The following is a 15,473-nucleotide window of genomic DNA, read 5'->3' as shown; positions in this document are numbered from 1 at the left end:
CCTGCATGGCCTAAGCTTAACCGGGAATATTTTCAGCCCTCCACAGAGTCCGAAGATGGAGCCTGGGAACGCACTTTCCCCGCCAGCGTGCTGCAGTTCCTTAGCCTGGTGCATAGAACCTACCCTCAGGATCCAGCCTGGCGAAGCCCAGAATTCCTCCAGACCCTGGCTGCAGTCACTTTTCCTCTGGGAACATCCAAGGTAGTACAAGCCATTATACCCTTCTCCCTCCTCCTCAATGATAGAAGGAGGTGAGGGTCATCACCCTGGGAGGGAGGAGGGCAAAACTTTAACCCAATTGCCATAATAAAACACATTTTAAGGCACTGTGGCTGGAGGAGCAAACATCTTGAGTAGTGTTCCTTTTATTGACTGGGAGGCAGCTGGATGTAATTTTCAGCTCTGAAATTCATTGTTTTTGAGTTTTTAGGAATCTCATGAGTGATAAATTTGGTGCTAGATGAAGTGAATCCTCAGGCAGGAATTGACAAGATTCTGATTTGTCCTTGGTTCTCAGGCCCCTGGTCCTGTTTGCAGGCTGGGGTTCATCTCTCAGGCCTAGTTTGTGTAGGGTCAGAGGAGTCAAGGCTGGGAATAGAGAGAGAGAGAATGCTAGAGGGGATGATGCAAGACAGTGGGGAGTAAGAGACCAGGGCAATAAATGGGAGTGAGCATGAGACCCAAGAGTCAGTCCCTAAAGGGTGGAGGTTGGCAGCTGTGGCTGGGGGTGGTGGCGGGCAGCCAAGACAGGGCCTGTGTCCTCTGGAGGACCACAAAGACCAGGTGTGTCAGATGTGGAAGAACTGATGTTGAAGAGGAAGGGGAGAAAGCTGCTTGTTACTTCTGCCTTGGTAGAGGAGGAAGTGACACACGCCCAGTGTATGAGCTAGTAAGCCTGGATGCAACTGGGTAGCTCCTGTGGAAAGAACTAGTCAGAAAGATGAACAGAGCGAAGGAGGGAGATTAGAGTGTTTTCACCAATCACAGTGCTGGGCAGGCCATGGCCGCTCTTTAATTATTTGTTGAGTAACCAGCTGAATAAATGGACATGAGCTAATTAAGCTAATTTTGCCAATCTTTTCTAGAAGGGTATTCAGAGTGACAAGTCCCATCTCTACTGAGCCATCTGGAGCCTGGTACTTCTGTCACTCTTGCAGGCAGCCAGTGCTGGTGAAGTTCAGTTGGCAAAGAGTAACTCAGAGAGATAAAGCGGCCTTGTTTTTCTTTTTTTTAAAAAAAATTATTTTTATTATATCACCATGTGGGCAGTTACAAAGTTTTCAGGTTTATGTCTCAGTTATACAATATTCAAACACCATCCCTTCACCAGTGCCCATATTCCACCACCAAAATCCCCAGTATACCCCCAGCCCCCGCCCCTCACCCCCAACTGCATAACTGATGAATTTCACTTCATTTTTTCTCTACCTTGATTACATTCCATATTGTAAAGCAAAACTCACTATTGTTGTTGGAGTTTCCCCCAAGGAAGACAGCCCTACTAAGGAAGCATTTGATAATTGGTTTGCCATTAAAAGATTGTATGCTTTTAGTTTTTAGAAAAGGTCGCGGCTAACGCGGCTGCGCGGTTCGGATGTGTTCCAGTCCCACAACCCGGAGCCGTGTTAGTTGCTGCTCAGTGTCGCCAGGGCTCCATCTGGAGAAGGTGTACCAGCTGTACCTCCTCCGTCTGGATCCCTGGTGTTGTTGGCTCGGATTCGGGTCCGGAGCATTTCTCACCAGACTGCTCACCAGTCTGCCTCGGCCTAGTTTTTCTCTGGGCTCAGTGAACTGACAGTCCTCAGGCTGTCAGTTCAATGGACAGCCTGAGGACGCAGTGCTGCTCAGGCCCTGTGATGCCACCAGGGGTTACCTGAAATGCCGTGGCAGTGCCTATGCTTGTGGCACTATGTGGTGCCAGGATTTAAACTTGGGTTGCAAACATATCCTTACCTCCTATACTATCTCTCTGGCCACAAAGTCCAGATTTAAATCTTACCCCAATTCCCTTATTTTTTTTGGGGGGGTCACACCCAGTGATGCACAGGGGTTACTCCTGGCTCATGCACTCAGAAATTGCTCCTGGCAGTGCTCAGGGGACCATATGGGATGCTGGGGATTGAACCCGGGTCGGCCAAGTGCAAGGCAAACGCCCTACCTGCTGTGCTATCACTCCAGCCCATCAATTCCCTTATTTTTTTTTAAATCACATTTTTTAAGTAAAATTAAATGTCAAATAAAATCATGAGTAAGTAATTTGTCTTTTAAAATGAACCGTTTTGTTTTGGGGGTGCTTAGAGGCTGCTCTGGACTCCTGTGCTTCTAAAGGTGATGCTTGGCCAGTGTTTGGAAAACCATATGGGGCTGGGGATTAAATCCAGGGCTCCTAGATGCAAAGAATGAGCTCAGCTCATCGACCCACCTCTCTGTTGATTTAATAACTGAAAGGTTAGGTTTTGAAAAAGAATAAAATGATCTTCTGCTTTAATATTAACCAAAGCAACATTAAAAAAAATTAAGAGTGAAAAGATAATGCCCTAAGACCAGAGAAAGACCCGTATAGCAGCAAGAGAGGGATGAGGGTAGCTTTAAAATTCCTGACATTTTCTGCCCAGATCACCACATGGGCCCCTCAGCCTGCCTGCCAGGTTCACCTTCTGCTGAGTCAGGCTCCAGCAACCGCCCGCCGGCAGCCTGCAGGATAGCTGACCAGGAACCTTCCTCCCCAGATCAACTGCTCCTGCCTGGGGGAGGGTCTGGCCCAAAGTCACCTCCCCAGGCTATTTCAGAGAAATCGGGCCCTGTGGAGGTCCTACTGTCCAATTCTGTGACTCGTATCCTCATACCTTTCCTTGCACCAACCCCAAATTACCTCAAAAGCCTTTGTTGCACCGAAAATGTGCCAACCCCTCTTTGCACAGAAGGCTCGTGACCAAAAGGCTTAGCCTTGCCGTGGATTTAGATGGCACCTTTCCAGTCCTTTCCAGTCAAGGCTGCATGGAGCTCATTAATACAGTCACAACCTCCCTCGGTGCCATTAAATTCATTTTATGGCTTAATTAAGAATGGCTGCATTAATTTTATGAATGAGCTAAGGGAGGTGCCAACAGATGAGTGCACATGAGAAGTTCACAGGCCGGGAGGCAGGAGGTCCTGGCCATGTATCCATGGACATGTCATTTGACCCCTCAGCACATCTTGGTGTCTGTCCTCCTGGGTGTCTCTAGGCCTGTGACCCCTACCTGGTTTATCTCCAGATACTTTTTATAAGCACAAACCCCAGTAGAAGACTGAGATGTCTCAAGGATGCCTGGGCTCCACAGAATCTTGCTCTGCAAGCAGCAGAGCCAAGAAGGTGGTGAAGATTGAATTGGACAGTAAAGGCCCCACAATAAGGCGGGAAGCAATTCTCTGGACCCTGTTTCTGAGGACAGGCATGGTTACTTCCACTTTTCTTTCATTGCTGCTCAGTTACCTTTCATGAGCTCCTTTTCACTATTGCTGTTTGAGAGATGGGAGTCACTTGCCCAGGACACTTTCGTCACTTGATGAAAACGGAGCACCTATTGATCTACCTTTCTTGCTCCAAGCACTGCTTCTCTCCCTGATTACTGCCTGTCTTAGGCTCTGAGGCCACACCAGGTCACCTATGTGCCACAAAACTCTGGGGGCCAGTCACTGCCCACTTCAGAACCTGTTTTTTCATGTGTAAGTGATTTGATGGTACGACTACCTGTCTACACCTCAGATGTGGGTGAGAAAACTATGAGGCAGGGAAGGCAGCTCATGTTGGGGTTTTCTTGTCTTCAAGGGAGCAGCGATGGAGTTCATCCAGAATGCTGGTAGTCCTGAGGCCGAGGCTGAAGGAGACCCCATGGTAGAGGGTCTCCTGGCTTCTGCCAAGTCACATCCCACCCGGAAGCAGTTGAGGGAGTTCACACAGCTACTCTTAAAGGAGCTCTTGCTTGTGGCCTCCAGCCCCAAGCAGTGGTTACCACTGGAGGTGCTCCTGGAGGTATGTTGGGAAGGGAGTTGTTGGGCTGGGTCATAGAAACAGACCTTGAGGGCAGGAGGTACCCAGAGATACCTGAGGGCTTATCTCCCCCCTAGGGCTCACTCAGGCTGTAGGTGCCAGCTGATTTGCAGACATCTCTTGGGATGGCAATGATGTGGAGGGAGGGAGTCTCCTGGGAACCATAAATCCTGGCATGGAGTGAATAAATCAATGACAGCAAATTTTAACTAGGATCCCTACAAAAGAAGCCTGAGGGAGATATTTGGAGAGAAATGATTTGATGGTGGTGGTGGGGATGTGCTCTCAGGGGAAGGAGAGGAGGAGAGGGGAGGAGCTAGGAAATGACATAGCATGACATAGCAGTAGCATTGACCATTTCTGAGTGGGCTCCACCTCAGGTCATGGTCTTCTGTTTCCTGTGTCTTCTCCTCCTGTGCGAGGCAGCTAAGTCACCAGAGGGCAATGCCTCAGAGGAGGGGACTTGTGAGCCCTCAACACCCAACAACTGTGCTATGATCGTCCTGATGGGCACCTGATGGACAATGAGTGACCATGATGATTGTGAGACAGACTCAGTCTCTCTATGCTTCCAGGCTGCTCCGGACAATGCCACCAGCCAACAGAAGCGAGAATTCCAGTCTGAGATCCTACTTTCCATTATGGAAATATTTCATGTGATGGGTGGAGGAGATTCATCGACACCTAGAGGTGAGCTAGTTCAGGTGACCTGCTCCTCCCTGTTTCTGACACCACTCTAGAGGAGGGATGGATGGAAGGGCTGCTAAGTACTGGAGACCCAGGAAGTTAACCTTCACTAATCTACACATCAGTCCCCGAAGAATCCCACAGAAAACTCCCAGACCTTGCCTGGATGCCCCAGGAAAGGCAGGTTTACAGACTTTCATTGACCTCAAGGTCATAGTTGGACTTCTCAGAGCCAAAGCCTATCTGTTGTCTGACTAAACCTGGTTATTTTTTTAACTTCAGTAGGATTGCGTCCTCTTCTGGGGGAGTTGAGATGTCAATGAGAATTAAATGCTCCTCGGCTCACTGTGTTATTCTTTCACCCATGCCTGGGAATAGCAGGAATTTCTCAAATGAATGAATCTGGATGAAGACATTACTCTGGTCCCTGAGAAATTCTGTTGAAGAGTCATTCAGAATACTTAGTTCCAGGGCAGTTGTGTCTCCTTGATGGGGTTAAACGAAAGTCCTTTCTGTGGTTTCTAAGTGGAGTCATGGGGTCCTCAGTGATGTGACTCTTCTTCCAGACCTCTCCTTCTACCAGCACCCCATGCAGAGACTTCAAATTTTGTAGGATATGAGCAGTGTGGTAGAGTGGAGAAAAGTGTGAGTTTGATAGTTTTATTTTAATTTTATTTTTTTTAAATTTTCAGTTACCCCTGTTCCCTCCCCACCCCAAGGTGCTCAGGGCTTTCATCTTTTGGTTCTGGCTGTGGTGCCCGAATATGTGAGTGCAAACAGCTGTGGCTAACTAGGCACATGAGCTGAGATCATCAGGTCAGCATAGAGTAATAACTGTAGTGTAGAGGAGTATGGGTTGACAATTGAGTCTTCAACATTCTAGCATTGTCTTCTGTTTGATAAAGCAGTAGGGCCCCTGACTACCATTTACCTTTTGCCTTTACATTGACCTTAAATTTGCCTCCAACATCATGGCAAAAGAACCCTGGAGGAAAGGCTGCCCCTTATTCTCTCGACTAACCCATTTGGCTTACGTCACTGACTGGATTGTTCAAGATCACTTTACTTTGAATAAATGTTTGTTCACTGGGAACCGTCTAGTGTAAGATCCAATCTCCATAGCCACAAAGTTCTCAGAGGGTCACAACAGACAATGCAGAGGAGGTTTCAATGTGGTTGGTTACTCAGAGGGGACTGGAGATAGTGGTGGAAAGATGATCGTGACTTGGATTTCTCAAATTCGGTGTGTCTCCTCACCGTCCATGTCTGCCTCTACGCCACAGGCAGTCAAGAACCTCAGCAGAACGCAGAACCTGCTGCTGCTTCTTCTCTCACAAACATCTCCCACTTCACCCAGAAACTGGTGGAAAAGTTGTACAGTGGAATGTTCTCTGCAGACCCCAAACACATCCTTCTCTTCATCACAGAGCACATCATGGTGGTAAGAACCCTGATCTGACCCACTAGGAATCTGTATGACACCTAGCTGACTTCTGTCCTCTTGGTCCAATCAGACCTGCCACCCTTCCTGGAACTAGAATCTCAGATTGGTAGGAGAAGGTAAAAGGATGTTTCTAGCCCTAGTAACCACTCTTACAGCCTCATCTCAGTCAACAGATTTTTCTTAGCCATCAGGGAGTCACAATGTACTATGCAGTCACCTGAACTTTGTCCCTTCAGCTATAGTATAGATTTTTATTGTGATAGTGGGTTTAACTTCAGTAACTATTACTCACCAACAAAAGAATTGATGCTTGTTTTTGCTGATGTATGCATTTGCTGTGCAGAATTTGATGCCTCCATTTTCCCACCAGCTTGCTTCCATTTTTTAAAATTTCATATAAATTTTAGTATCATTTGTTCTATATTCTTCAAAATATCTTGCAATTTTAATGGTGATTGCATTGACTCTGCATATTACCTTTGGTAAGATAGGCATTTTGACTGTATCGGTTGTCCCCATTCTCTAACAGGGACTGACTCTTTATATCTTGTTCTGTATCTTTCAAGTTTCTTTCTTTCTTTCTTTCTTTCTTTCTTTCTTTCTTTCTTTCTTTCTTTCTTTCTTTCTTTCTTTCTTTCTTTCTTTCTTTCTTTCTTTCTTTCTTTCTTTCTTTCTTTCTTTCTTTCTTTCTTTCCTTCCTTCCTTCCTTCCTTCCTTTCTTTCTTTCTTTCTTTCTTTCTTTCTTTCTTTCTTTCTTTCTTTCTTTCTTTCTTTCTTTCTTTCTTTCTTTCTTTCTTTCTTTCTTTCTTTCTTTCTTTCCTTTTTTTTTTTTTTTTGCTTTTTGGGTCCCACCCCACAATGCTCAGGGGTTACTCCTGGCTCTGCACTCAGGAGTTACTTCTGGTGGTGCTTGAGGGACCATATATGGGATGCTAGGTTGGCCTCCTGCAAAGCAAACCCTCTCCTCGCTGTCCTATAGCTCCAGCTCCAACAGTTTCTTGTTCTTTTGTTGGCATAAATTTTTCAACTCTTTTGTTAATATTATTTACTAAATTTCTCTTCTTGTTATTCTCATACAAGGATGCAAGAGATTTTTTTTTTGCTTTTTTTTTTTTTGCACTGGTGAAGGGATGAGTGCTTGATCATTGTGAGATTGTAACCCAAACATGAAAGCTTGTAACTATCTCACAGTGATTCAATAACTTTTTTGAAAACTTTTTTTTTTAAATTTATTTATTTTTAATTAGAGAATCACCGTGAGGGTACAGTTACAGATTTATACACTTTTGTGCTTATACTTCCCTCATACAAAGTTCGGGAACCCATCCCTTCACCAGTGCCCATTCTCCACCACCCGTAAACCCGGCGTCCCTCCCACCCTCCCCACTCCCATCTCCCCCCCACCCCACCCTGCCACTGTGGCAGGGCATTCCCTTCTGTTCTCTCTCTCTCTAATTAGCTGTTGTGGTTTGCAATAAAGGTGTTGAGTGGCCGCTGTGCTCAGTCTCTAGCCCTCATTCAGCCCGCAACTCCCTTCCCCCACATGGCCTTCAACTACAATGTAGTTGGTGATCGCTTCTCTGAGTTGCCCTTTCCCCGGAACGTGAGGCCAGCCGCGAAGCCATGGGGTCAACCTCCTGGTACTTATTTCTACGGTTCTTGGGTATTAGTCTCCCACTCTGATATTCTATATACCATAGATGAGTGCAGTCTTTCTATGTCTGTCTCTCTCTTTCTGACTCATTTCACTCAGCATGAAACTTTTCATGCCCATCCACTTAACTACAAAATTCTTGACTTCCTTTTTTCTAACAGCTGCATAGTATTCCATTGTATAGATGTACCAAAGTTTCCTCAACCAGTCATCCGTTTTGGGGCATTCGGGTTTTTTCCAGATTCTGGCTATTGTAAACAGTGCTGCGATGAACATACATGTGCAGATGTTGTTTCGATTGTACTTTTTTGCCTCTCTGGGATATATTCCCAGCAGTGGTATTGCTGGGTCAAATGGGAGCTCAACCTCTAGTTTTCTGAGAATCGTCCATACTGTTTTCCAAAAGGGCTGAACTAGCCGGCATTCCCACCAGCAGTGTAGAAGGGTCCCTTTCTCCCCACATCCTCTCCAACAGCGGTTGCTTTTGTTCTTTTGGATGTGTGCCAGTCTCTGTGGTGTGAGGTGGTATCTCATGGTTGTTTTGATCTGCATCTCTCTGATGATTAGTGATGCAGAGCACTTTTTCATGTGCCTTTTGGCCATTTGTATTTCTTCCTTGGTAAAGTTTCTGTTCATTTCTTCGCCCCATTTTTTGATGGGGTTGGATGTTTTCTTCTTGTAGAGTTCAACCAGTGCTTTATATACCATTGATATCAACCCCTTATCTGATGGGTATTGTGTAAATATCCTTTCCCATTCTGTGGTCACACTGAGCAATGCACAGGGGTTACTCCTGGCTCATGCATTCAGGAATTACTCCTGGTGGTGCTCGGGGGACTATATGGGATGCTGGGAATCGAACTCGGGTCAACCGCGTGCAAGGCAAATGCTCCAGCCCTAGATTTTTAAGTAATGATATTGTAGCCTGTTATTTTATTGTATTTATTTATTTTTTAGATAATTCTTTTTTGTAACAACTGTATGATTTTTCTATATATAGCATGCTAGTTTCACTTCTCTGATCTAGATTCCTTTTCCCCACCTTATTTTCTAATTTTTCTGGTTGAGACCTATAATACTAAATTAAATAGAAGTGGTAATAATAGACAGTCTTGTTTTGTTCCTGCTCTTTTTTAAAAAAAAATTTATTAGAGAATCACTGTGATGTACAGTTACAAACTTATGAACTTTTGTGTTTGCATTTTACCCATACAGTGATCGTTCACCCATCCCTCCCTCCACCAGTGCCCATTCACCTCCACCAATGATCCCAGTATCCCTCTCACCACCCCCACCCCATCCCCCACCGCCCCACCCTGCCTCTGAGGCAGGGCATTCCCCTTTGTGCTCTCTCCTTCTGGGTGTTGTAGTTTGCAATAGAGGTATTAAGTGGCCATCATGTTCGGTCTATAGTCTACTTTCAGCTCACATCTTTCAACACAAATGGGTCCTCCAGACATCCTCTACTTGGTGTTCCCTTCTCCTTCTGAGCTGCCTGTTCCTGCTCTTAAAGGAAATGGGTTTTTGCTATTGAGCATAGTCTGATATTTGCGTTTACAGTATATAGTTCTTTTATGTTGAGATGTTTCTTTTATTTCCATATTTTATTAAGAGATTTTTTTTTGGAATGTTACCTTTGCTTTTATTTAGAGATGCTTTTCTTATTCTTTCTGTCTTCTTCTTTTTTAAAATTGAATCACCATGAGATACAGAGTTGCAAAGCTGTTCATATAGTCATACAGTATACAGTCATCTAGTATTCGAACACCCATCCCTCTAGCAGTGTATATTTCCCATAACCAGTGTCCCCAGTTTCCCTCCCACTACCCTTTCCTCATGTCCATAGCAGGCACTTTCTCTGTCTCTCTCTCTGTCTTTCTGTCTCTCTCCTGTCTCTATTGAGTTTATAATCATAAATGGGGGCCCAATACTTATTCTTTTTTTTTCTTTTTGAGTCACATCCAGTGATGCTCAGGGGTTACTCCTGGCTTTGCACTCAGGAATTACTCCTGATAGTGTGGGGGGATCATATGGGATGCCAGGGATTAAACACGGGTCAGCTGCATGCAAACGCCCTATCTGCTGCACTATCACTCCAGCTCCGACAATACTTTCTTTTTATCTATTGACATGATCAAATGATTTTGTGCTATCTTTTATTGATGTAGTATATTTCATTAATTTATATGTACATGTTCAATCATCTGGTATACCTGGAATAAGCAAATTCTTTTTGTGGCATGGTAAATGATCCTTCTGATGTAATGTTGAATTTGATTTGCTAGTACTTTGATGAGAAATTTTGTGTTCAACAGATATATTAGTGTAGTTTTTTCCCCCCCTTGAGTGATATCATTGCTTTGTTTTTTTTTCTTTGTATTAAAGTAATTTTTGTCTCAGAAAACATGTTTGGAAATATTCTCTTCTTCACTTTTGTGAAAGAATGGGAAAAGAATAGCATAATTTTTTTTCAAAAATTAACTATGAATAAATTCTATAAACAAGTTTATAGAATTCACCAGAAAAACCATCTCTTCCTAGACTTTTGCTTTTGGGGGAAACTTTTTTTTAAAATTTTATTTTATTAGTGAATCACTGTGAGACAAAGTTACAGACTTACAGGTTTTCATGTTTACGTTTCAGTCATACAATGATCAAAAACCCATCCCTTCACCCGTGTCCATTTTCCACTATCAATGGTCTCAGCATACCTCCCACCACCTCCACCCTGTCCCTTTCACCCCACCCTGCCTCTGTGGCAGGGCATTCCCATTTGCTTGCTCTCTCTTTTTGGGTGTTGTGGTTTGCTGCAGATGTATGCCTACTTGGCATCATGTTCAATCTATAGTCTATTTTCAGCCTGTATCTCCCATCCCTAGTGAGCCCACCTAGCACCTTTTGCTTGGTGATCCCTTCTCTATCAGAGCTGCTTCTTCACTTAGCATGTGAGGTCAGCTTCCAAGCTGTGGAGTATTCCTCTTGGTACTTATCTCTATTATTCTTGGGTGTTAGTCTCCCATTCTGTTACTTAATATTCCACAAATGAGTGCAATTTTTCTATGTCTGTCCCTCTCTTTCTGACTCATTTCACTTAACATGATGCTTTCCATGTTGATCCACTTATATGCAAATTTCATGACTTCATCTTTTCTAACAGCTGCATAGTATTCCATTGTATAGATGTACCAAAGTTTCTTTAACCAGTCATCTTTTCTCAAGCATTTAGGTTTTTTTTTCCAGATTCTGGCTATTGTGAACAGTGCTGCAATGAACATATAGGTGCTGATGTCACTTTTACTATAAAGTTTTTGCATCTACGGGATATATTCCCAGAAGTGGTATTGCTGGGTCAAATTGGGAGCTCAATTTCTAATTTTTTGAGAAGCGTCCATACTGTTTTCCAAAAGGGTTGAACCAGTCAGCATTCCCACCAGCAGTGAAGTAGAGTCTCTTTCTCCCCACATCTGCGCCAACATTGGTCACTTTTGTTCTTTTGGATGTGGGCCAGTCTCTGTGGTGTGAGATGGTATCTCATTGTTGTTTTGATCTGTATCTCCCTGATGATTAGTGATGAGGAGCATTTTTTCATGTGTCTTTTAGCCATTCGAATTTCTTCCTTGAGAAAGTTTCTGTTCATTTCATCGCCCTATTTTCTGATGAGGTTGGATGTTTTGTTCTTGTGGAGTTTAACCAGTGCCTTATAAATCTTTGATATCAACCCCTTATCTATGGGTGTTGGGTGAATATCGTTTTGGGGGAAACTTTTGATGGCTATTTTTTCATATTTGTGATCCATTTCCTAATCTTTTCTCTATGTTCTGAATAAGTCTTGGTCAGCTATATTTTATTGTCCTACTGCTTGCGAATAGCTAGGATGTTAGTCTTGGATAGGATGTGGAGGAAACTATCTGCCACCGGTGATGAGGCCACGCCCACTTTTCTTAGGCCATGCCCCCTGCCGATTATGCCACGCCCCTTTCCCACAACGCCGCAGCAGTCAAAACGCGGGGTGCTCAGGGCTGCGGAGCAGGCTGGGTCCGGAAGGGCCGGTCGAGGGAGTGTCACAGAGCTTTGCCGGAAGACAGAATGGCAGCTGCGCTTGGGGTCAGCGTGCCGGCCACTTGGCCGGCAGTCTGCAGGGGAGCTTGGTCAGCTATATTTTCCTGAAAATTTCTATTCCTTCTAGATTGCCAAATTTATTGCCATAGTATTCATTGTAGTATCTTATAATCCTTTATAGTTAATTTACTTCAGCCGAAATTTCTTTGCAATTTTTCATTCTATTAAGAAGTTTCCTCTCCTAGGGGGGCTATAGCAACAGTACAGTGGCTAAGGTGCTTGCCTTACACAGAGCTAACGGGTTTGATACCTAGCACCATATATGGTCTCCCAGGTCGGTCCTGCCAGGAGTCATCCCTGAGCATAGAGACAAGAGCAGGCCGTGATCGCAATCTGGTGTGGCCCAAAGAACAAAGTTTCTTTTCCTGCCCCCATGTGGTGAATTTTTGATATCTTGCTGCATCTAAGTGTAGTTTCCTTTTATTTTATAGGAGTCTCTTTAGGATTTCTTGCAAGGCCAACTTAGTGATGATGAATTTCTTTAATTTTTGCTAGTCTATGTAGCACTTTATTTCCCTTTCAACTCTGAGTGATTATCAGGGTAGAATATTCCTCATTGAAAATCCTTCCTTTCAGCACTTTAAATAGCCATGCCATTTTCTTTCTGTCTGCAAAGTTTCTGCTGAAAAATCTACAGATAATCTTCTAAACATTCCCTTGTATATGATTTGCTTTTTGCTAGATGACTGTTTCCCAAAGAAGGTAATGCCACCCCTTTGGGGGAGCTGGAATGATTCTGGGGTTGGAGTGGGAAGTAGGCTTTATTTCAATTTGTAGGTAGTTTTTTTGCTTAAGAAAGTAGATTTGAAGGAGGGGCCATGCTGAGTCACTGAGTAACTTTTTTTTCCCCTGAAAAGGGAGCAGTACCAAAAAATTAGGGCACCTCTCATCTAGATGCTTTTAATATTATCACCTTTTTGTTAGCTTTCACTGCTTTAATTGTAATATTTCTTAATATATATCTATTTTGATTTATTTATTTGGAATTCTTTGAACCTCTTGCATTTGGATGTATTCTGTTTCTCACCCCACCCCTGCCCCCCTTCACACACACACACACACCACCCTCCTGGCTTAAGAAAATTCTTGACTATTATTTCATGTTAATCAATCAGCTCTGTTAATTGCACATCCTTATATATTTGGATATCAGCAATGTCTGCTCTATTTCAATCTCTGCTTATTGTGTATAATTTCCATGATATGACCATGAAAATCATTCAGTTTTTTTCTTCTCAAGTTTTGGTAACTCTAAATGTCAAATTGCCTTTATAGATTGTTTATTTAGATTTTAAAAACCCCTCAAAGGTAGAAAAAACTAGTCATATTTAAATTTTAGGTCATATCGCTATTTCATTGTGTCATTATTGCAGTTAAGTGGGTCAGTCACAAAGCATTCACAAGTTTGTGTTGTGTGTGTTTATTTTATGGCACAGGTCATCGAGAATGCCTCTTCTCAAAGGGACGCTGCCATCAGTGTTCTGTACAGCAGTTTAAATAGAGTCATCCTTTATTGCCTTTCCAAGCCTCAGCAGTCCCTATCGGAGTGCCTCAGCCTTTTCAGCATCCTGGTCTTTCTCCAGGAACACTGGGACATTATCTTTGCCACTTATAATTCCAACACCAGCTTCCTCTTATGTCTCATGCATTGTCTTTTGATGCTCAATTCAAGAAGGTAAGAAGTACCCCTGAGGAGGTAGCTCAGTGGTAGAGCTCATGACTTGGCATGTGGGAAAACTTTGATTTGATTCCTGGTACTCATCCCTCACCCACCAAAATAAAAGAAAGAGCTGCTGACTTGCCAAGCAGTGGTCAATGCACAAAGGATAGGTGCAGAGGGATACTGGATTGCAGTTGATTATATATGAAAAAAGCTTTGCTTATACAAATGATGTGCAGAGTTTAATAATAAAGTAAGTCATCCTAAAGCCAGTCCATGTGACTGAATAGCTAGAGTCATCATGGAACAGTAATGGACCCTATTTCCACAATTCTTATGTTGCAAGATCTTCATTGATTTAACTCTTGGGGTCAGAAAACTCCAACATTAAATATACACATTGATTTTATGATGCAGCCAGAATTCAGAAATATTATCATTTGGTAATTGCAATTCTTAGAATAAAAAAGTATATGATAAATTATATCACAAAGTCCAGGAATAATTTTGCTTATGGTAAAAACTGTATGTACACTTTAATATAAAAGGGTCACAAGCACACTTCTACAAGAAATGCAAAAGAAAAATTAAATTAATCTTATTTAAATTCTTTTGTTTGAAGTCCAAAGTTGGGAGATATGTTAGCTTCTCTGTGTATGTGTACTTTCTGAACATGGCAGAACTTATGTATTACCTGTGCCTTGGCATTGCATTATCTCTTTTTAGCAGAACCATGTTGAGTGTAGACAATGGGATATTATACTTTGTTCTTATACTTTTTTCTTGATTATACTTATCAGTATAATTACACTTGAGTGATTGATAAAAGATGGCTCAAATCTTTTCTAGTTTACCACCTTCTTTTTTTGTTTTTATTGATGTTATTTTTGGACTGTGAGGTATCACATGTAGATCCAGGGATTAGACGGGGTTAGCTGCTTGCCAGAAAAGCACCCTGCCCACTGTATTATCTCTGGTCCCTCTAGATCATCACTAAATGCTACAAAACACTAGAGCCAATTTTTCTTAAAATTCTGGGTAGCACCAGAATACACTAGCCCAAGAGAGGCGCTTTTTTTTTTTACTAGTTTGAAATAAGTTTATTTCTTTTGTGTCTGGACTCATCTGGGATAATTTTTTTTCTTTCCTGTACTTTAATAATTTGCCCCTCTTCATATTGAAAACATAGGTGAGAAGAGCAGAAAAACCGTCCGCCAGTGTGCATGAGGTTCCACTCTTCCCAGATCCCTCCATTGACAAGAAAATACCTACAATCCACAGAGACTTTAGTCTATGAATTTTTTGAATTTTATTCTCATATCCTGATATTTTTAAAAGTTTCCATCTTTATCAATTTTGTATCAATCCACAGCTTACCCCGAGGATATTGTTTGGCTGGCTGAGGGGCCCAGAGAACAGGGCATGTGGACATTAACATGAGGAGACCTGGGGTGGGTAGAGAGTTCACAGGGAATCTCATTTGTAAACATCTGTGTCCTACTTAAATCAGCCAGACCCATGATTTGCAGGGCCCTGGCAAAATAAAAATGCAGAGACTTGCTAAAACATGACTAAGAATGTCTAAAGAGTGGCAGAAGGGACAAAGCATGGAGTATTTTGAAAGAAGACCTTTCTAGATGCACAGGTTGCAGGCCCATGGAGCCAATCAAGGCATCCTTCCAGGGGGAATGAGATCAGTGACAATAAAGACAGAGTTCAGTGTTTTGGGGGACAGCCAAGAAAAATGACCAGTTTTTATGGTAAGGAGGCCAGAAGAGAGTTCAAGGAACTTTCTTGAGAGCATGAATAAAATTAAAAAGATAGGAGTTAAAGAAGGTGTTTGGGAACTGGGACAGCTCAAAGTGCATCCCTTTCA

General features: G+C 42.9%; 1 protein-coding gene across 1 annotated transcript in view; it reads left to right on the top strand.

Moving 5' to 3' along the window:
- WDFY4 (WDFY family member 4) overlaps positions 1-15,473 on the top strand; it is a 248,928-nt gene that overhangs the window by 97,620 nt on the left and 135,835 nt on the right. Inside the window, exons 31-35 of the mRNA XM_004607397.2 lie at positions 37-201; positions 3,812-4,015; positions 4,609-4,723; positions 6,004-6,161; positions 13,374-13,612. Coding sequence (XP_004607454.2) covers positions 37-201; positions 3,812-4,015; positions 4,609-4,723; positions 6,004-6,161; positions 13,374-13,612 — 881 coding nt within the window. The remainder of the gene's footprint in view (positions 1-36; positions 202-3,811; positions 4,016-4,608; positions 4,724-6,003; positions 6,162-13,373; positions 13,613-15,473) is intronic.

Source organism: Sorex araneus, chromosome 11 (assembly GCF_027595985.1).
Source record: "Sorex araneus isolate mSorAra2 chromosome 11, mSorAra2.pri, whole genome shotgun sequence".
In the NCBI taxonomy this organism is placed as follows: domain Eukaryota; kingdom Metazoa; phylum Chordata; class Mammalia; order Eulipotyphla; family Soricidae; genus Sorex; species Sorex araneus.
This window is presented reverse-complemented; position numbering and strand designations above follow the sequence as displayed.